The following is a 21,764-nucleotide window of genomic DNA, read 5'->3' as shown; positions in this document are numbered from 1 at the left end:
TTCTGGTTAAATAGAGTATGAGTTTTGAAGAGAAAAATGAAAAGTGGAGTAGACTGAAAACTTATTTCTTCCCCCGAAAAGTGAGGGAGGAAAGTGTATTCTTAAATTTTTGATTCACTGCGGAAGCAAGAAGAGAGAATAATATCTACAACCAATAATCTTTTAAACATTTCTAGTCCACTTTTCAATAACATCAACATACTTTAAAATACAGAGCAAATAACCAAACCTGAAAGCAATATTTAACTTATGCATTAAAATAAAGCAGCAGCAGATAATACCGCAATTAAAAACACAATACATTAAAATTAAGTGTATGCAAATTGGAATTTTTAAAAAGTCTTTTAAATCCTCATAAAATCCAGCAAAGCAGGAGCCAGGCACACTTTCCATGGGAGGGCATTCCAAAGATGTGGGGTCACCCCAGAAAACAATATGGTCCCTGGTACTCACTAATTTCACAATTCTCACCAGTGAATCAGAGAATAGAGTGAATCAGAGAACAGAGCATCAGAAGCCCATTTCAATTAACCTTTAAAGCTCCAAGGAATTTAGGCCAGGTCAACACCAGCAACTTAAATTTGGCCCTGCAAAGAATAGGCAATCAGTGTACCTGGTACAGAAGATGCCTATATCTTATAAGCATTAGAGTCGCTGCATTCTGCACCAATTTTAGTTTCTGGACCAACCTCAAATGCATGTAAAGTACATTAGAATAATCAAACCCAGGCATATATTGGACATAGCCAGATGCGTAACCAAGGCAAGATCTGTTATCTCTAAATAAGGCTGCAACTGGTGAGTAGTCCTGGACCACTAACGTCACCTGCATCTCCAGGACAAGCATCCCTAGGTCTTCAGGTGGAGTGCAACCCCATCTGGAGTTAGTTCTTTGAAACATGTATACATGAGTTCCATCATTATAGATGGCCAATACTCACACTGATATATAGTCAATACACATACTGTCTAACAAATGTAAAGCTAAGTTCTAGGGGGAAGGTATAATCGTACCCTCACTATGACATCATAGCATATCCAAGAACCAAAAAATTGAAAGTTAAGTGTCTGTAGATGAGCTCATTTAGATTAACATTAGATTGTGTCTGCAGATTTGGGCAAATTTGCTTAAAAATTAAGTTCTAATTAAACAAATTGGACTTTCTTCAAGTAAAGTGTGTCTATTACTGGGGTATCAGAACTTAAAGTACAGATGCACTCAACCTACATGTCATAAACACGCACATTATATATATGCTTGTGATCACAATGTTTAATTTCAAAAATATATAAAATAATTACCTACATGTGTACATTTCTAAAGCTGGCTGCTGTCATAAAAACAAGAGTAATTCACTAAACCCTCACGTGTAGGCAGAACCAGTTCCAATATATTGTGAAGACATTTTTAAAGCACAAAATAGCAAGTGGAATTACATCAAAACAACTGACATTCAAGAGGATCAAAGGGGTGCTTTTAAGTAAAATTGCTTCAGAATATCTAATCTTAAAGTTAAACATGCTAAATATAACCCACTTTAAAAGTAATGCACATGAGATTTATACAGCCGCTATTCCCAAGCATCACTGACATCTAGTTTCTCAAATATACTAGGTACAAAATATTATCTGCATAGTTTCTAGCATACTAGTGCTATTTTAACACTCTGAATTACAAAGGCAGAAAATTATTTGGGGGGGGTGACAAGAGAAGAGAGACAATAGAATACGATCCTTACAATAAAGTATCTACATATACTTAAATTCCATCTTCAGTTATTGAGGGCTATTAGAATTCTCTTCAGCACTGTCGATGTTGTTCTTATCGGATTTATCACCACTCAAAGCAAGGCTGCAGCAGCTGAATGCCAGTGTGCAACATGCAGCCTTGAAATAAAGATGGCATAGCTTCAGACAGTTGCTCAAGTGCCAATCTGCAGGACTACGCTTCCGCAAGAATTACTTGAACAGTTAAGAATGAATATTTCAAGCCTGTTCCTACCTTTCTTTGCAGAATCCGTTCTACGTCGTGCTGGTGACACCAGCTCTTTCACAATCTGCAAGACTTGAATCATTGCTAGTTAGCAAGATCAAAGCCACCAGCTGCTCCTCTGGAATGCCAACAGGTTTCATCCCTACAGATCATTACACGTCTGCCTTCAAATAAGCTGGAGCAAGAGCGACGCAGCAGCAACTCGGTTACCTTTCCGGGGATACGCTTAGGGTGCCTGACAACTGTACAGCGAGAGGTGATGGATTTGAAGTGACTTCAGCACATGGATGCAAAAGCAACACCAGGCAGGCAACTCTCATCGCTTTCTCCATCAAGCAAGTCAGAAGTAAGCATGGCCTTTCTTCAATTAGGACTACAGAAGGTGAGCATGTTTGCGCCTGCTCAAAACATGAACTTGTGCACTTTTCAACAGCACAAAGATATTTAAAGGATTTCAGCAATGAGATAGGCATCAAATCTACCGGTGAAGCTGCTGGGGTGGGGGGAGAGAGAGAATAAACCAAATATCCACCTTGCTGAACTTCAAGAGCCTTAGCAGAAAATCAAGAATGTTTTCAAGCATCCCAATAAGAGTTCAGTACCCCTTTCATGCACACCTGCCTCTGACGTTCCTGAACAGAAGCAGAATTCTTACACAGCACAGTGAAAAATCCTATGAGCATTCCAGGCGATGCTTCATCCTACCACCAGGGGCACAGAACATACGTTCAGTCTGAAGCTTTCCTATTGCTTCTGTCAGGTAATCTTAATAATTGAATGCCAGCAATTAGACGTTCCAGAACATTACACAAAATGTATGTTTATCCGTAACACCTGCTTACCAATCTAACCCACAAAACTGAAAAAAGGAAAGGAATGGTCAAAGAACCTACAAAAGGAAGCCAGCTAAGCTTGTTTTTAAAGCACTTTGGAGCCACACACTTCCAAAACCTGTATAGCTTTAAATTCTGAAACAGAACTGCTACAAAGTCTATAATATTCAAAGAAGACAGTTTCATTACAATAAAAGCACCTGACATAACTTAGCACAGAAAGACTGGTCTTCTTTGGCCTTTTGGCCCTTTTTTACACACACATACACTGACCTGCTCCAGTTAGAAGGCTGGATTTGGAGTGCAGCCATATCAGGCAGCTGCTACAGTTAGCACATCACATTTATACCGGTACATGTACACAAAGGTTGACAAACATTGGATGGCCAACTGAAGTTTTGTTTTTGCCACAACCCCCAAGTCACATGCAGCCTCTGAAACACTGCACAAAATCGGTTTCCTTTACAGCTCTAAGCCTGCAGCTGAGCAGGGCAATTCTGCCCAATGCAAAAATAGCACTGCCCAACAGCTCATTAGCTGGAGAAGGGCAAAGGCCTGCTTTCACTCTGCACTGATCAGGCAACTGTAGCACCCATGAGTTAGAAGCACACCCACTTGGGTCAACCTGTCACCTTAGAACTCGAGACCGGAAGAGCAAGCTTGATATGGTTCTGCATTTCATAGAATCATGGAGCTCTAGAGTTAGAAGGAACCACGAGGGTCATCTAGTCCAACCTCCCTGCAATGAAGGAATCTTTTGCCCAACGTGGGGCTCGAACTCTCAACCCTGAGGTTAAGAGCCTCATGCTCTACCAACTGAGCTATCCCAAAACAAACCCCAGGCTTCCAAAGTTCCAAAGTGCAGGTGCTGCTATTACTGATAAGACTTATTACAAATGCAGACCAGATCTAGGTAGTGCCTTGGAGGGGGAGGGGAGTCATCTCACATGCCAAACAGTAGACATGTTGGTGCAACAAAACTGGGTGGGGGGAGCAAGATGCTAACCCTTGTGTGTACATATTTCTGTCTTGGTCTGACAGAAAGAAAATAAGATTTCAACTAATCTAATCTTCTTAGAAGACAAGCTCTGCATACAAAAAGGTCCCAGATGTCTCTGTTCCTTGCAGCTCCTGGTAGGGATGGGAAAAAGCTACCTGAAAACCTAGAGAGCCAGTGCCAGTCAGAGTAGACAGTACTGAGATAGATGGACCACTGCGCTGACTCCATATACAGCAGCATCTTATGTTCTTATTAGCACAGTTGGGGCAGGGTGGGAGAGAGCAAGGAATCCTAAGCACTAACTAAAGCAATCTTGGAAAACTGTCAGGATGCTATTAAACATCCGGCCTGCGACAAGCATGGAGGAAGAATGAGCGAAAGAGCCAGCATGAAACAAAAGGAAAGCTACATTAGTATTCATAATAAACAAAGTAATGAATAATTCAGGCATGTTCAGACCCAATCTTTCCTGAATCACACAACAGGTTTATGGGAGGCCGTTTCTCTAGCTTGCTGGAAAAGGGCACGATCACAAAAGCAGTATATAGAGAAGTATTTGCTTTCCATGAACTCTGTGTCACCACCAATATTAAGGGCCTGTGTGTGATTAAAATAAGTTAGGTTGGGGAGGAAATGTTAACCATTTAGTTAAGCAATACCCTTTCGCTCACCAACCGAAAAGGAATGGGGATGAAACACAGCACTAGCTCAAGTTATCTTTTCCTCTGTAAAAAGTTCTCTGTCACTCATCATTTTCTTCAAAATATATTATTGTTATTTTATTACTCAGCCTTCACCCTAAGGTCCAAGGGTGGGCTACAACTTTAAATCATAATGTTAAAAATAGTTTAAAACAACTTACAGTCACATGGAATGACAAGCAATGTTTTGCATAAAGCAGGCAAGGAGGTAATCACAGCATGCAATGAGAGGGGGAAAGGAGAGTTCAAGATAAAGATTCACTCGTGTGGCACCAAACCATGGTCTGGTGTTACATCTTATGTGAGCCTAAGTCTTCACCACTGAGTAACCACTTCCAGCTTCTACTTACTGCCGCTCTACTTTTTAAAGTCTTGGTAGAAGTCATCAGTGCAGTTGCAGATTTTACTCAAAAACCATGAGAGCTAAAAACTTAAACCTTCCTACCAAAAACCAAAAGAGCATGCCCCCAGAACCCTACAAATATAAGAACCACTGCATTTTGTAGTGCCACCACAATCCGCAACATCACTGCATACTCCCTTGACAAAAATCACAATTACCAAGGGCTAAAGCAAAGTAAATCTCTCTTTAGCTGGGTGTGGTGCAGCCTAGTACCCTTATCAATAAGTAACTAGCTAAAAAAACAGGAAGCAGAGAGTAAGAATAAATGAGAAGTTTCCAATGGAGGAATGTACGGAGTGGAGTCCCCAAGGATCAATATGGAATCAGTGTTTTTTACCTTGTTCATAGCTGGCCTGAGATTGGGCTGAGTTGTGGGATATTCATGTTTGCTGATGACACCAGGGTGACAATAACAAAAAAGAACTGAGAGGAGTTCTCAAAGGATCTTGGGGGGAATGGGAATTAAAATGGCCCATGATATTCAATTAAAGTAAGTGTAAAGTAATATTTATGGGGGGGGGGTATCCTGATTTCACATATACGTCAATGGGCTAGTGGGAACTGATCAGGGACAATACATTGGGGCCTTAGCTGATAGCTAGATGAAAACATTAAGCCAGCTGTGAAAACAATGAATTTCGTATTAGGAATCATTATGACAGATTGAAAACAAAACTGCCAATATCCAAAATGACAGTCTACAAATCTATGACACAACCACACTTGGAATACAGAATTGATACTGGAGAAGATTCTGAAAGGGACAACCAAAATAAGAGGCGGGAGTCAACCCCTTAAAGGAAAGGTTAAAATAGTTTGGACTTTATAAGTTGGGGTGGGGGGAAATGTATAGGGGTCAAAAAAGAGGTATAAAAGTACACATGGTGTGGAGAAACCTGAAGTTTTCCTACTTCAAAATACTAAAAGCCAAGACCATCCAGGAAAGCTAAATACTGGAAGATCCAGGACACACATCAACAAGTACTTCACAAAGCACATACTTAAGGAACTATGGAAATTCACTAGCACAAGTTGTAGTGATGACCACCAACTTGGATACATATAAAAGGGGTTTAGATATATTCATGAAGGATAAGGCTGACAGTCCAGTACTGACATTGAGGGGAGCACAAGTTGGGGAAGTGCTGTTTGCTCATGCCCTGCTTGCAGGCTTTCCACAGGCAATGGGTTGTCCACTGTGAAACAGCATGAAGGACCAGATGGGTCCTTCGTCTGATGCTTCTGTTCTTATTTTATGCTCTGCACACAGGTATGCAGATTTTTAATTCTGCACAAGACAGAGCCACTTCTCTTGATGGCAACAGTCATGCTGTTCACACCATTCTTATGCCAGGTTCACACCAGTATAGATCAGTTAGATGGCTGCACTGAATATGGTCTGATCAAGTTGACAATGTACATGCTTCTTTCACCTAAATAAAAGTGGGAAAATCCTGAGATTAAAAGCAAATTAAAATAACTGTCTGAAATGACACAGGATGCCAAAAAACTACCAGCATGGCTTACAATTTTAAGCGCTCCTATGTTTGATATCCCAAAGCATATGAAAGGGTGACCTCAGTTCTGATTACTCAGCTGTCACCAAGATCAAAAATGTCTCCATTAACGTAATTAGAATTAGCTGTTCTTTGAAAAACAGCTTTTGTGGATTTTTGCCAGAAGGCAACACATTTACAGCACAAAGGACAGCCAAAAATCTGTTAGTCAAACCCACCACTCAATGTTTATTTCAAATGCTTATAAGCAGGGGTTGCCAGCTCCAGAGGGTTGGGGGACCCTTTGAGCAGATCTGGGGGAACAAAGAAAAGGGAAGGACAATGGCTTTTCATTATGCAACACTGAACTTCACCACCTGTTTTCAATTTGGGATAAACCCAGCTTAAATGAGAATGGGCCAAACATCCCATCTCTAGCAAAACGGGTGCAATATATTAAGAAGAGCCAACCTTCTAGTCCACACCAAGAAAGGTATTCAGTTCATTAAATTGTCTCTTTACACAACTTTTTTTCCTTCACAGGTATCACTTTGCATATAGGAAATTATACAAAGACACATGAGGTACTATCACTAGACTCCTGTAATGAAATCGAGCACATAAGAAGCCCCAACAATGATAACTGGTTAAACATCATGAACAAGAAAAACATTGCTATAAGTTATCCACTTGAGAGGTGTAAGAATCTTGCTTTCAATTTAACTGTAGACCTGTCATTAGCTACCATTTAGAGCAAACTGATGGGTAAGTATTGCTACAGCACCAAGCCATGAAAATATCAAAAAAATCTCTCCAAACAGCAGCTGCCTTTACTCCACAATGAACGATGATGCTATTCCTCTAAAATCAAAAAACCTCTTGTGACTTAAGACCAATTCACACAACCAAATGGGTGCATGGGGAATAAGGGTGAAAGATTGCCTGCACAGGCTCTAGAACAAGAAAGGATATCAGAAATAGGTTTAGGTGTGCAAACTTACACACACCAACATCATGCTATGTATTTTAATTTATTAGCATTGCAAATGTCACGAGCCAACAGACGGATATTGGCCTCAGTTTAAAGTTTAGATATTTACAAGTTAGAAATAGTATAGTTGGAAAAGATAAAAATGTATTGCACTCATTCTGTTCAAAACCACATGGGAGAATGCTACTGGGAAGCAGGAAGTTAGATGCTGAACCATCTGTTGCCTTCATCACTGATTCTACTACATACTTACATCAATACAGATTATGATTCTTCCGATATTACACAGCTATATTTGGCAAGTTATTCTCCCTTCCCCTGCTAGAATCCAAAGTAGTTATCAGTGAACAGGCACTTAGCACTTTCTAAACATCAGACTCCCACACAGGGGCCTACAAATTCTCGCACCACGCTCACCATGGCAAGCATCCTTTTCCTCTCTGGCAAGCACCTCCAAAAGCTCACTGAGAGATGAATGAGCTGCTTCCTTCTCATGCCCTATTTCTAAAAAGGGCAGCCATGATGGAGAGAACCACTCACCAATCTCCTCCTCCCACATTTGGAGCTCAACACTGACCTCACACTCGGCTTCAAATGCAAGCCAAGTGCTCAACCAACTATGCAGAGAATAAATACTGGCATTTTCTACTTTGCTGCCATGTTCAGCTGATATTCCTTTGCAGACTGTTAGTGGGTGGTTCCCTAGACCAAACGGATGGGAGGTTGCCTGCTCTTGATGGGGTTACACTCCCTCTGAAGGAGGAGGTATGCAGCTTGGGTGTACTTCTGCATCCATGGCTGTCACTTGAGGCTCAGGTGGCCTCAGTGATGTGGAGTGTCTTCCAACAGCTTTGGGCGATGGCCCAGCTCAACCCCTATCTGGACAAAATAAAATAACAACAACTGCTAGAAAAACCACTCAAGGGGTTATCCAGAAAGATGCAATCCTTAGGATTTCCTCAGGTGAAAATCATGGAAACAGCAGTCACTCTCTCAAGATATGCCACAACAACTGCTTCTTGGACAAGTACCACCAAAGCTAAACCCCCTTTGACAACGTGACAGCTCTTGCAACCTATGAATGGATTGCTTTCAGAAAAAGATTATGTATGGACAAATTTAATGATATTTGGAACGTATTTATTGAAACCATAGTGACTCATGAACTGACATTTACATGACGGAAATAGTAAGTTTATCTACTTACATATATACTATGTAGTTTTGTAACCTTAATTACATCTTATTGTTACTTCATTATTGTCGTTTTCCTTTGCTTTGTTTTTTATGTATTTCTTCTTCTTTTTCTTATTTACTTTAATTCACTGTAAAATGTTCAATAAAATGTTCTTTTTAGAAAGAAAGAAAGAACTACCTCCCCAAGCTAAGGTTTATCAGAGATGGCTCTCTTCATGAGAGAAGGGAGGGCTGCAGCTGGAAGTGCTCAATTTTCATTCATAAAAAGCGAAACACAAAAGGAAAGGAATATTTTTGTGGTTCTGCTATGTCAAGAACTAATGCCAAGAGACAGAGTGATGTCAGGAAATTCCCACCTCTTTCATTAACTCATTAAGCAGTCTTAGCTAAGCCACTCAGTCTCAGGAGTTCACCTCTAATGTACTGGGGGGGGGGGATAGTGGCCTACCTGAACACTGTTATATAGGTTACAAAATTAGATGGGGGACCCTGCATTGCTATTCCTGCATTGCAGGAGGTAGACTAGATGACCCTTGGTGTCTGTTCCAACTCTACAATTCTATTATTCTATGATAACTGGAGGTCTACAGTTGGAGAGTGGTGAGAAATCAGGGCTGGTCATATTCAGAGCCTGCCCATGGAATTAATAGACATTACAGTCCATTAATTTCAGTGGGTCTACATCAGGGATAACTTAGCTGCATAAAACCCTGAGTTTGGTTTGCATGCTAACTCACACCTTCTGAAACAATGCAGGAATCAAATTGCAGCTATCCTTCAAAGTGAGCACTTCTCTGAATTTTGTAATGCAACTAAAAAATTGAGCATAGGCTAAAGTGTAAATAAAAAATGCATATATTAGTCAAATAATTTCAACTGTTCTAGGGGAATTGCTTGGGAGAAAATGTGTATATTAGAAGAAAGGCATGCTAAAATACAAATTTTCATTTTTTTAAAAATCAGAGAACTGATGTGAAAATGTGATAAATCGAACTTAAAATTGGGGAAATATGAAACTGAGAGAAACCAAAATTAACTGAATTTGACTATCCCTAGCTAAAACTAGAAAAATAAAACAAATTAAGGGACTTATATACTGCCTTTCATACTATGCCAGAGCAGTTTACAATGTGAATAATTCATGTCAAGTGCTCTGAACACCCAGAAGTTCTGTATAAAAGCTAAGACTTATTATTAAGCAGTACAACTTACTTGTGAACAAACATGCTTTGGAATGAACAGTATATATAGTAACAAAATGCACTACAGATGGGGGGGACCCTCTAAATTCTGTCAACACAGTAATTTCAAGGACAGCAACCAATATTAACCTCCACATGCTGACACTGAAAAGCAAAGTAGTTCTGTCAGAAGTAAATGAATCAGTGAAAATTTTGGATTCCCTCCACCTCAATCCAATTCAAAGAGACAGCGAAGAAAGCCGGTTTGCTGCTGCCCTTATACATCAAGGTTCTTCAATTTTCTCCTGAAAAACGGCATGAATGGGACACAATTACCCAGTTTCACATCGCCCAGAAACATGAAGGTAACCACACAATTCCATCTGCCACAGTTTGTTAACAAGATCAAATACTTCACTGCATGGAAATGTCTGTGGTGATATTTAATCCAAGACATAATGGGACGCAGCCACTACAAGGACATCAGCCCTTATTTAACCACTGGAAGAAACAGATGATTCATTAGGAGCACAGAGCAAACAGACAGCAGTAATAAATTCTGCCTGCTAAAGTGTGCATTTTACTTTATCCAATAAAACGCCATTCTATCACGAGACATATTGTCAAAGGCCTTTAAATACATTTTATACTAAGCTCTTAGTAGACAATGGAAGTTTCTCTTTCAACAGTAACTCAAATAAAACCATCAACTCTGCAGGCTATAATAAAAGTAAGGAGATTCAGGATTGGTGGAGAGGACAGTGAAGAGTTACATTTTCATCTAACCTGAATAGAACAGAAAAGGACATTGCCCCAGTGAGAGGTCAGCAGAACACACACACACCCTGAAGCATCTGATCAATAATCTGGAAAGGGGATCTCTGGAAGGACCAAGTAAGAGTAGAGCATACATATAGGGATATATCTACTTGGTATCCATCCCCTGATGGAAGGATCTTTGCTCCAGTGGAGACTTCCCCCAGAAGAAAGGCAACAAGGTGATATTTTCCCCCACCAAAGGTTCCACTAGCTCCAAGATGTTCCTGAAGACATTTCCCCTTCAGTTGGCCTTCCAGGCATGATGTTTATTAGCTGACTCAATTATATTCTTTCCAGCTCTGCTAAAAAAGCAATGTGTTGAGTGTAAAGTGGTAGTTTTAAATTTGTGTTTTTGTTCTTTTTATCCTCTGTTGTTTCTGATTACAAGCTAGTTTGGAGAGGCAAACAGCCTAAAAAATAAAGAGCTTTCCAGAGGGGCACCAAGTGGCTATAACTCATAATTAGTAAAAGATAATCCATACTGGCTGAAGAAGAGATTTGCACAATTTATTGTCAGGATGCAGTACAAGGCACATAAAGAAGGCAGGTTTTATGACCTTTGTCATTTACGTTTAAACTAGGGTTGCCTTACATCCAGAATTTCCCAGACATATCCATAATACTGCAGTTGACAGCAGTGTCCGGGCAGAAATCGCGAAAATGTCTAGGAAACTCCGAAGATATGGCAGCCCATGGCAGCAGTGTTTTCCATTAAAAATAGCCCAAAAACTTTCAAATTTGCCAAAAAAGCTGAACAACTTTTCTGTCTGAATTTTCACTGTTTGAAGTATGGCAACCCTTCAACTCCACTCATTAGATGCGTGAATTCAAGCCTGGTGCAAGTGGTGTGGTTTGGTATATGAACCCCTCTCCCCCCCCCCATTTCATCTAAATAAAGTGAGCAAAGCACATCCTCTTGAGAGCGAACAATTCAGGTCATGCAATGGATCAGAACAACGTCAAAAATAAATATGTCTAAAAAACTAGATTCTACAAGAAGGGTGCCAAATTCTGCAGCATGAATAGATTTTTTCAGTCTACCACACACGTGCATCCTTCATGTAATAACAGATTCCATTTAATCATTTAATTTACTGCACAGTTTTAATATTAATATTAGACAACATAATTAGGCCCTATCTGGCCTAGGACCCTCATACGTACGGGACTGCCTCTCTTGGTATACCCCACGGAGGACCTTACGGTCTGCAAATAACAACATCCTAAAGATTCTGGGCCCCAGAGAAATCAGACTGGCCTCAACCAGAGCCAGGGCCTTTTCCGCCATGGCCCCCGGCCTTGTGGAACGCTCTCTCGCAAGAGACTAGGCCCTGAGGGATTTGACATCTTTTCGCAGGGACTGCAAGACGGAGCTGTTCTGCCAGACCTTTGGTCAGGGTTCAGTCTGACTCATTTTTTATGCATTGTCTTACTTGTATGGTGTTAGTCGCTCTGAGCCCGGCTTTGGCCAGGGAGGGCAGGATATAAATAAATTATGATGATGATGATGATGATGATGATGATGATGATGATGATGATGAATGCGTCCCTAAGTCTTGAAGTTTCCAATAACTAAATAATTCTCTGTGACACATTACAATCCTGGGATTGCAGTTCTAATGGATGTTTGCTTAGCACACTGCAGGGAGTTCAACATACATATAAAGGAGAGGAAAGCAAACATCTCTAGCCACCACCCAAGACACTGCAAAGTCTAAAAAAGTCTATGAAGTCCTTGCCTATGGAGAAGGGAGTGTGATGTTGATGGACTGAACAAGGCTTCAAAGGGCCAGTGAAACATCAGCTTGAACTAAAAAGGTAAAGGTAAATGACCCCTGGACGACTACCTGTATTCAACAAGCTTCTTATGGAGGCAGATTCAAATCCACCATTTTTTTAAAAAAAGCTCTTAGTAACAAACAGTCCCATACTACACAAGCAAGTGAAAGGCAGACAGAAGATTCAATAGTCATTCCCTAACAATATCTATAATAAGAATTTATTTACAGTGGTACCTTGGGTTACGTTACCTTCGGGTAACATAACTTTCGGGTTGCGAACGCGGCAAACCTGGAAGTGTATACTTCTGGGTTTCACCACGCGCGCATGCGCAGAAGTGCTCTATCATGGCGTGCACAGAGCTTAAAGACTTCTCAGGGTACATACGGACCCCCGGAATGAATTAAGTTCATATCCAGAGGGTCCACTGTACCTTGACTTCGATCATATTCATATTATCTTACAAATATTATCATATTCATATGTGCTTACAAAAAAATGTAAGTACTTAAAAAGAAAATTAAAACAGCCTAAAAAGCTCAGCAGGAATAAAATTGCTACCTAAAAGGCTATAGAACACATTACTACTATTCAGGTGTGCCCACCGCTTAGTTTACAAGCTATTATCGTTTTGAATCTACTATATGCCTTTCTGGTAGTATTTATGACTGCTGCTACATTGTTAGCTCAACCTTTTCCCACAGAGCTAATGGCACCAATAATGGGCATCTGTAGTTCAGCAACATCTGAAGGCCCGCAGATTCCTCATCCTTGTATTATAGTTTTCAAAAAGGCATTCCAACAGGATTGCCAATAGTATAGCTGGTACATGAAACTAGAATCCCAAACCACTGACGCATTGATACATAATACAGAAACCAGCGGTGTGGTTTTCCCAGAAAATTGGTAGTTTGTGCGGGGTAATTTGCATGGGAAAATGTTCTGATGCTCTGGAGAGTGATCTAATTTAGCATGTTTGCTTTACTTGCATTTGGTAAACAATGCTGAACGCCAAGCTTGCCTAATATCATTATCTGCAGTTGGCATCCATTCATTGTCACTAATGACTTTTTGCAACAAACGTCTCTGCAGAAAAATCAAGTCCTGTACTGGAAACCTTTCTAGATTTTCTGACCCATGTTGTCAATTTAAATACTTGCAAATGATAATTTTAGAACTCTGGTCAAAACAGACTATGCACAGGCTCTATTGTTTAATTATTTTTATCTTTTCTCAGAGAAAGTCCACAGCTGGTACCTGAATCCTTTTGAAATTGCTTGAAACATGGTACCAATTCCCCCCAGAACTTTCACCTGCTCTTCTAAATCAATGTTGTTGTCCCCAATCAGAAAGGACATAAACACAGAAAAGTCACAGAAAAGGTTCAACTGAAAATCAATTACCAGAGCTAAAAATAGCTACAAGACATTTCACATAGTGTTCTAATACAAGAATCAAGAGATAAGCATTTGAAATTTGAAGATAACTGTGGGTCCATTAATTATTCATCTCAGGAGGAGGGCATGTCCTGCCTGTTCTGCACAACCCATGTATTTACACACACAACGTGGCTATTCATTCCCTGGCTGTTATTATTATTTTTAAATATGATTGACAGTATCAATGTGATTAACAGTATCAAAACACAAAATGCACAATATAGTAACGAAAACAACACAACACAGCCTTCATCAGGACCAGTGGCGTAGCGTGGGTTGTCAGCACCCGGGGCAAGGCAAGTAATTTGCGCCCCCTAACCCGTGGATTTGCGCCCCCTAACCCGTGGATTTGCGCCCCCTAACCCTAACCCCCAGATGTTGCGCCCGGTGCGGCCGGCCCCCCCTGCACCCCCCACGCTACGCCACTGATCAGGACCATCAAATCTCTGCATCATTGTTACAACTTCTGGGGATCATAGCGGAGGTATGGTAACTCAGAATCTCATGGGCCCAATCTATGTAGCAAGTGCTCGCTAAACATTATGAAGTGGGAGTAGGAATACCCCAGATCAGACTACTTGTTCATCCAGCCCACTACAGTGGTACCTCGGGGTTACATAGGCTTCAGGTTACATATGCTTCAGGTTACAGACTCTGCTAACCCAGAAATAGTACCTCGGGTTAAGAACTTTGCTTCAGGATGAGAACAGAAATCGTGCAGCAGCGGTGCAGCGGCAGCAGGAGGCCCCATTAGCTAAAGTGGTGCTTCAGGTTAAGAACAGTTTCAGGTTAAGAACATTCCTCCAGAATGAATTAAGTTCTTAACCCGAGGTACCACTGTACTGTCTAGTCTATGCTGACTGATAGTGATTTTCCAGGACCTCAAGCAAAAGGTCTTTCACACCACCAGCTACCCAGTCCTTGGAACTGTCTAATGAGCTGCATGAGGAGCCTGCTGTCTACTACTGAGCATCCCTAGGGATGACCATTTTTGAGCTACACATTTATAGCCCTCATTATCAACTTTCATATTCTTGTCTTGTTCACCAGAATATACATTCTAATTTCGCTGGGCAAAGACCCATCCCGTCCTGCATTCTTTAACAGAAGGGGACTAAATAAATGTTTTAAAAGTCATTAACAACAGCAGTAACTGCTTTTCTTATGTAGTTATGATCGGTGCCACAAGTGAAACAAATGTACACCCTAGATTACACTTACATCTTGCCTTTCTTCTGTAGAGCTCAAGGTGACATACCTAAGTTTCCCAGCTGGTCTCCCATCCAGAGTCAACTTGTTCAGTTTTAGGAAGGTGGCTGCAACAAGTATCTTATCCATGGACCCCAGAATCCTCAGCAACAAGCTGGGTTTTTAAGGCAGACAAGTCAAATTAAATAGCATTCCTTGGAAGCAGCAGGTTGGAAAATCACGGCTACCAAGAAACCAATTCTGGTGTTATTAATACAATTATTTGCTACAATAGGTGTAATTATAGTGAGTTTCACTTAACCAGCAACATGGCATAAAAGGGGGAAATTACTGTTATATAATTCAGATCCAAACCCCACAGCAGAGTAATACTTCTAACTAAAATCTCATACAGTAATGAGCTCAATACTTTGTGACATTTTAGTTGGTCCTAATAAAGGCATTACCCTACTGAGACTGTTGAATTTTCTAATAAACCAATATAGCTACCTATGATTTTTATTTTTTGTTTTGTTAATTTAATTCAATTTTCTTCTTATTTCTGCCAATAGGAAACACTTCCTATATTTACTGGGTCAAGCAACTGTTTTCTCTGCTATATTGTCAGCACAAGACAGAAATGAGCTCAAGGCTGCCCCATGGACTAAAATGGAGAGTTAAGTCAGAACTTTTCAGTTATAGACTTCCTTTTTTTTTCTTTTGGAGGCAGTACAAATATTCTGACTGAACTGTAATTAGGAGGCTTGACATTTGGAGAGTATAATGCTCCAAAGGCACCATTATTGCTACGCTTGTATAGGCTCCAATTTTTAAAGACCAGTTCCCATGTTCTTGCACATCAGCTTTTGTACTTTTTCTTTACAAAAATATTTAGGGAGAAAACCCTATGCATCACCATTCTGCAGACTAACACTCAAGGCAGCTTAATAATAAATCACAGAATACAAAGCAGCAACAGAATACACATCAGTAACAGAACTTCTGAAAAGCCAGCTCCACAGGCCAAACCAAAGAGCACAATACCAAACCATAAATAAACTAACCTGCAAAAACCCGGGGACTGAGGAATCTTAGCAATAGAGGTGGTGAGAGGTAGATCTCCCTCTGGAGGAATCTCCACAGTTAGGGATTGAGCCTCAGAATAGGCCACCCAAAGAACTTCCTTGGGAATAGGCAGACTTTCAGGTACGTGACTCCCTACGTGCTTGAGGGTTTTGAAAATTAACACAGGAACGAAACAGGGACAGATTAGTTTTCTAGGAGGGGCTGGAGGGAAAGTAAGTTTTGGAAGCATAAAGAGCTGTTAGTAAGCAGCAACTACATTATGTGGTAGTGTTGAACCCGATACTTCTGTGTTGAGTCAAGGCTTTGTGAAGCTTGACTGAACCACTCATATGACAGCAGAAGGTAAAAAATCAGGCTATACCACAGAGGCCTCAGCCCCAATAAGACTTGAGCCTTGATATACTGAAATGTAGATAGGTCTTCCTATAAGCAGTATCATCCGTCATTCAGAACTTTGAGGCCTGGGGAGAGTCAGGTTAGTACCACCAGTAGAGGCTGCCAGCAGCCAGCAGCAAAGATGATAGGTAAAGGTAGAGAATGTAGCCCAGAGAGAAAGCCAAAGAACAAAACGATCCTACCTATGGCTAAATAGCATAGCATGATGCAGTGAGGGGAGCCAGGCAAGGCAACAGCTATAGCTTCACTCAGCAAACCACTTGCCTAGGCTTCCAGAGCCAGAGAGCGACACAGCAAATGAGCAGCAGCACATGTAGGAGCACCAATATTTTCCATCCACTGAGGAAAGGAGACTTAGTTATCTGTCCCCAAAACATTACCAAGCACAGATATGTAGTCATCTCTGTTGATATCATCACAGCTACTGACTGTATAAATTCACCATTAGGCCCACATTCACATCAAGCCACAGCTATTCTACAAGAGGCAGTGTTGGCAGACCAACAGGATGAAACTAACATGGTAGAATCTCTGCTGCCTCCCCTACCTCCACCACCAAATGCTTCAGTAAAAACATTGTGGTAATCATCCTTAACTATGGTTAAGAGAGACATTTAACTACCTAAACTATAGTTAAGAATTTTCTGCAGATTCTTTTGCAGTTAAGGATTTTCTGCAAATTCAGGATGTGAAACAATGGTTTGAAATGAGTTTGCAAGCCATGGCTTCCATTGACTGTGGCTAGTTGTCCCACCTCTACCAAGCCAGCCATTCTGGGCAATTTCAGCAACTCTCCAACCTCCCTGCTTGCAAGGCAAAATAGCAGGTCTCACTGGTATCTCTAAATACATGTCCTCCAAGGGAAGGGTTTAGCTTAGTCATAGATTCAAGGTATGTTGGATCCAGAGGTGGCTGGTATCCACTGAAACTGGTGGGTGAAGCCAAAGCCAGCAACAAGCAGAGGCAAATGATTCTAATTTTGCCCCTATCTTCCTCCCTGCTGCTTTCCCCAAGGGCAACACTGAGACTAAAAAAGACAATGAGGAAGCTGAAAAACAGAATCACTCCTAGACTGGCAGTAAGTAGGAACGCAAACAGGTAGGGGCTGGCTGAGAGTAGACTGGGGTTGGCGTAGCAGTGGCCTATTAACACTAATGGACCAGCCTCTACTGGTTGGAACTAGCAAAAAACCAACAAATCATGGCTAGTGTTAAGCACAGTTTAGCATTATGTCTGGATAATCAACACAACTAGGAGCTGCAATGTGCAAACCAGGCCTAAGCAGTCTGGTAGAGTATTCTACATTCAAGCTCTCAGTGCTGGCAGGTGATAGATAGCTCTAGTTCTTGCAACATTTATCTCCCCTATTTTTGTATTGCTATCTTAGAAAAGACATTCATGAACAATGTCACGGCCAGCATTGGAAACAGTTTTGCTGCTGCATTATTCATCTTCTGTCTAACAGTTTGCTGTTAACACTTTCATTCACAGTCCAAAAAGTTATTAAGATTTCCAAGTGCTATATAATTAGTCCGCAAAGCAGACTGCCAGACAATTTGTTGCAGGCTGTGTTTCTGTGTCTGCAAAAACAGTGATAACAATGTATTAGCGGTTGACCTTTCCATGAAGGAGCTATGCCTACAAAGTCCCTACACAATCTTAAGAGTATTGTTTTAAACAAAAAGGTCACAGAGCACTTTGGGTTGATGAGGGTGAAATTCTATTCTTCAACAGAAAGCAAAACAGGCTTGGGGTATTTTTGCTTTCGATCCCCAAGATTAGCAGTGCCTCCTATTCCCTATTTTCCTTTGAGTTCTTTCTGTGGTTTGTACCAAAGACGATCTCTGTTTGGCCCCTATTTGTCTTATTGTTACAAGCAGCAAATAAGCCATGATTTGTCATAATTCCATTTGCATGTTGCATATTATTTTCCTTTTCACAGGGCAGCCATGCTTCAGATTCTTAAAAACAGCAAGCTAGATAGAGGTTCCCTTCTAACATCTACCAACCCAGGCTGGACACAGAAGTAACCTGCTTCTTCTCAACTGAAAATGATCCATCCTCCAAAAACTTAATTCACAGCAAAGTGTAATGCAGTTCTTCTGTACTGGTATGCCAGTTAGAGAACATATGCACTACCCCTGCAGACTCCAAGCATCATTCACTTGTAGGCTACTACATCCTAGACAACAAGAGATGGTATATGGCTACCAGCTAGAACAGAAGACCAGATGGAAAGAAAACCCTACCTAACAATAGACTGCTTATTTCTTGTTAAGTAGATGTCATATCAATGCACCAGAAACAGTAAGGTTTTCTCCGATATTCCTTTCAGCAGCTTGGAAGCCACTCTGGCATGGATGGGGAACCTGCAGCCATCCAGATATTGCTGAATTATAACTTCCAACATCCTTGATCACTGTTCATGCTACTGGGGTTGATGGGAGTACACGTACGTACACACACACACACACACACACACACACAGTATAGCATGTTCCCTTCTTGTGCTACTTGTTAGGTCATGTTAGATGACTTCACACAGCAGCTCATTCCCATCAACCATCATCCCTACAAAGAAGTTTCTGGTGAAGGAAGAAGTTACAGCACAGACTCCTCTCACCCGACTGTAGATTTCTGATTATTAACAAACCAAGAAAAGCAGCCATACTACAACAACTCCTACGCCATTAGAGATACATTACATGTGTTGGAAAAGACCCTATGATTAGAAAGGTTTGCAAAACCATAGTAATTGACTCAGTTAATTGACCCGGTTAATTGACCATTAATGTGTATGTTTGAGATACGTACAACAGTGAAGTGAAATGACCCGTAAAACACATACCCTAGCAATATCCTAATCGCATATAAGTTACTCTTGCCTACCAAAACATTTCTTAACTTTCATGAGACAATTTCAAACACTGCTCCAAAAGAAAGCAACATTCATTTACAAAACTGGAAAAGTGTATCAGCCCACATGCAGGCAACATACTTTGTACTCAACGATGCTCTGGAAATTGTTGCCATCCCATACATTTACTGAGCCGGCTCAGCTGACATTAATCCCAATGGGGCTTGGGGCACAACCCACCCAGAGAGTCTTCTGGACAATTCAAACAACCAAAAACAGGGGGTAGTCAAAAACAGACAAGCTTCACTTACTGATTGCTGTGACAGAGGCACTTACATTCACTATAGTAGAGGCAGATGTTTGCTCTTAAAAGCTAAAGACTTAAAATGCTGTTTGAAATTCTGGGATCTGGAGAACATTTACTTACTCATGACTGGTAGCCTCTTTGCATATGGTCCCAAACAGGTCTTAAACTAAGGTATCTTGTCCAAGAAGATCTCTCAGAGGTATACATGTCCTAGCGAAAAGGAGGGAAAACAAGGAAGGTATTATTAGTGACAGAATATATTCATGCTATTACATTTACTACTTTTATCAGCAAATCTAACTCTTGCAGCAGATTCTCAAGACCTATGGGGGCAGGAAGGAACTAGTTCTCAAGTTATTATCACTCCCAAAGGAATGAAATATATTCATCCATCTTTATACTCAACATATTTTTAAAACTGCTTTATTGACAGGGAGTAAAAACACACTAACAGTAAGTCTAAGCACAATAATCTTAACAAATAAATCTTTAACATTCCCACACCCACTCCCTGACCATATCACCAGAAGTCTGGCCTTCCCCTCACCAGGGATATTTTGGGCCCTTCCCCAGTTTTCACTTTACTTTACATTGTTATACTAAAGAGACAATGCAATATTCTATTCCAAATGCTCATCAATAAGCAAATGAAGAAAAGCTAAGCTCAAGCTAGGAACAACATAACTTCATTTGTAAGATGTGCATGCACAAGATGAAACAGGAGGCGATAGGTTTTCCTGATGGCCATTCTATTTAATAACAGCAGAAGCAAAAATACCACGGCTGGGCTGAGGACTGTTAACATCTCATTTCCCAACACCACCCCTAAAACCCACTGAGGAGGAGAAGAGAGCTGGGTGGGTGAGACTTTTTGTAATCCAGCAGAGAAGCTCCCTCTGCTGTAACTGCCACCTGGTACCAGGTTTTCCTAGCTGCTCATTCAGGGAGAGAAGATGGAACAAGATACAAAATGTAGTCATCTCTAAAAGAGCATTGAGAGAGGGGAGGAGGGAATAATCATAATTTACTGATGTTTTGTGTAAATCACTTTATGGTGTGGTCACCTTAAAAATGGCACGGAGGTGTCCAAAATAAATGACACAAACCATTTATTTAAAGGAGCATATGTTATGCCATTCTGTGGCTAAGCAACTAGCTCACAATCCTTTTCTCACAGGATTAGTCCCTCCTTGAAGTAAGCTGGAGATCTCTCTCATCAGAAGTCGCATCCTCTTTTATGCTTCAGGAGGAAGAAAACCAGCTCTTACTCCATATTCTAACCAGTAAGCACAAAGAATGATTGACAATGACACACACTTATAAGTTTTGTTTTATTAAAATTAGTTATGAGATGTCTACCTGTAATGAGGCTGTTGCTGTATTGTACTAACTTGCAACTCCCCTTTGCCATTTGCCCTCCCCCACAAACAAGATTTCCAGCTACAGGCCTGCATCCACATTCACTCATAGCAGGTTAGCCTAACAATTTCTCTCTCTTTTTTAACAAACTCCAAGTAAATGTTTATGTGGCACAACCATCGAAAGCAATATGCAGAGCTTCTTGAGACTTTAACAGCTAAGTAAGGTATGCTCATTCTCCAGTCATCTGTTAACAATCCAATCTTTGCTAATAATCCATAGCCAGACATGTGCCTTCATGTTCACCAATTAAACCCCGGAAGAGTTCCCAGCTGCAATTGTATTTGTCTCTCTCAGTCAGAGAGATCATCACTGACCGCAGTGTTTACTTCCGGGCTAGGCAGTGTGCCTTGTGCTTATGACTCGCCATGAGAAAGATGAAGGCAAAGCTTAAATGAGGTACATGATTACCACTGATTAAAAAATAATGCCTATACTAGACCTAAGTCAGATTTTTCTCCTTACATCCTTCCTCATTTTTTATCACAGCTACACTAGGCCTGGGGTTTTGCGAAGGATGTAAGACGATGGTCAAGTTGAAAAGCACAGTTGTTGCTGATGTCGCTTGCTAAAGAAGAAAGAGGGGAGTTGCGCTACTGAAGTGCTAATGGCAAGTCCTGAAAAATCATTGACAAACTCCTCCTACAATGGAGAAATTACCGTATTTTTCGCCCTATAG

At 40.8% G+C, this 21,764-nt stretch overlaps 1 protein-coding gene across 8 annotated transcripts in view; it reads right to left on the bottom strand.

Annotated features, from left to right (window-relative positions):
• The window catches only part of USP6NL (USP6 N-terminal like), a 134,791-nt gene that overhangs the window by 102,366 nt on the left and 10,661 nt on the right, over window positions 1-21,764 (bottom strand). For 6 of the 8 annotated variants that reach the window (XM_083572659.1, XM_083572663.1, XM_083572660.1 and 3 more), the window contains exon 2: window positions 19,787-19,876. In XM_083572659.1, the coding sequence (XP_083428785.1) occupies window positions 19,787-19,790 (4 nt within the window). In that variant the 5' untranslated portion in view covers window positions 19,791-19,876. Of the gene's footprint in view, window positions 1-1,739; window positions 1,759-2,002; window positions 2,091-19,786; window positions 19,877-21,764 lie in introns of those variants that run through there. The other 2 variants (XM_083572655.1, XM_083572656.1) reach the window with 2 other exon arrangements.

The sequence above is a fragment of the Podarcis filfolensis genome, assembly GCF_964270895.1.
Source record: "Podarcis filfolensis genome assembly, chromosome: 10".
Lineage (NCBI taxonomy): Eukaryota > Metazoa > Chordata > Lepidosauria > Squamata > Lacertidae > Podarcis > Podarcis filfolensis.
The sequence above is the reverse complement of the archived record's forward strand: the minus strand, read 5'-3'. Positions and strand labels throughout refer to the sequence as shown.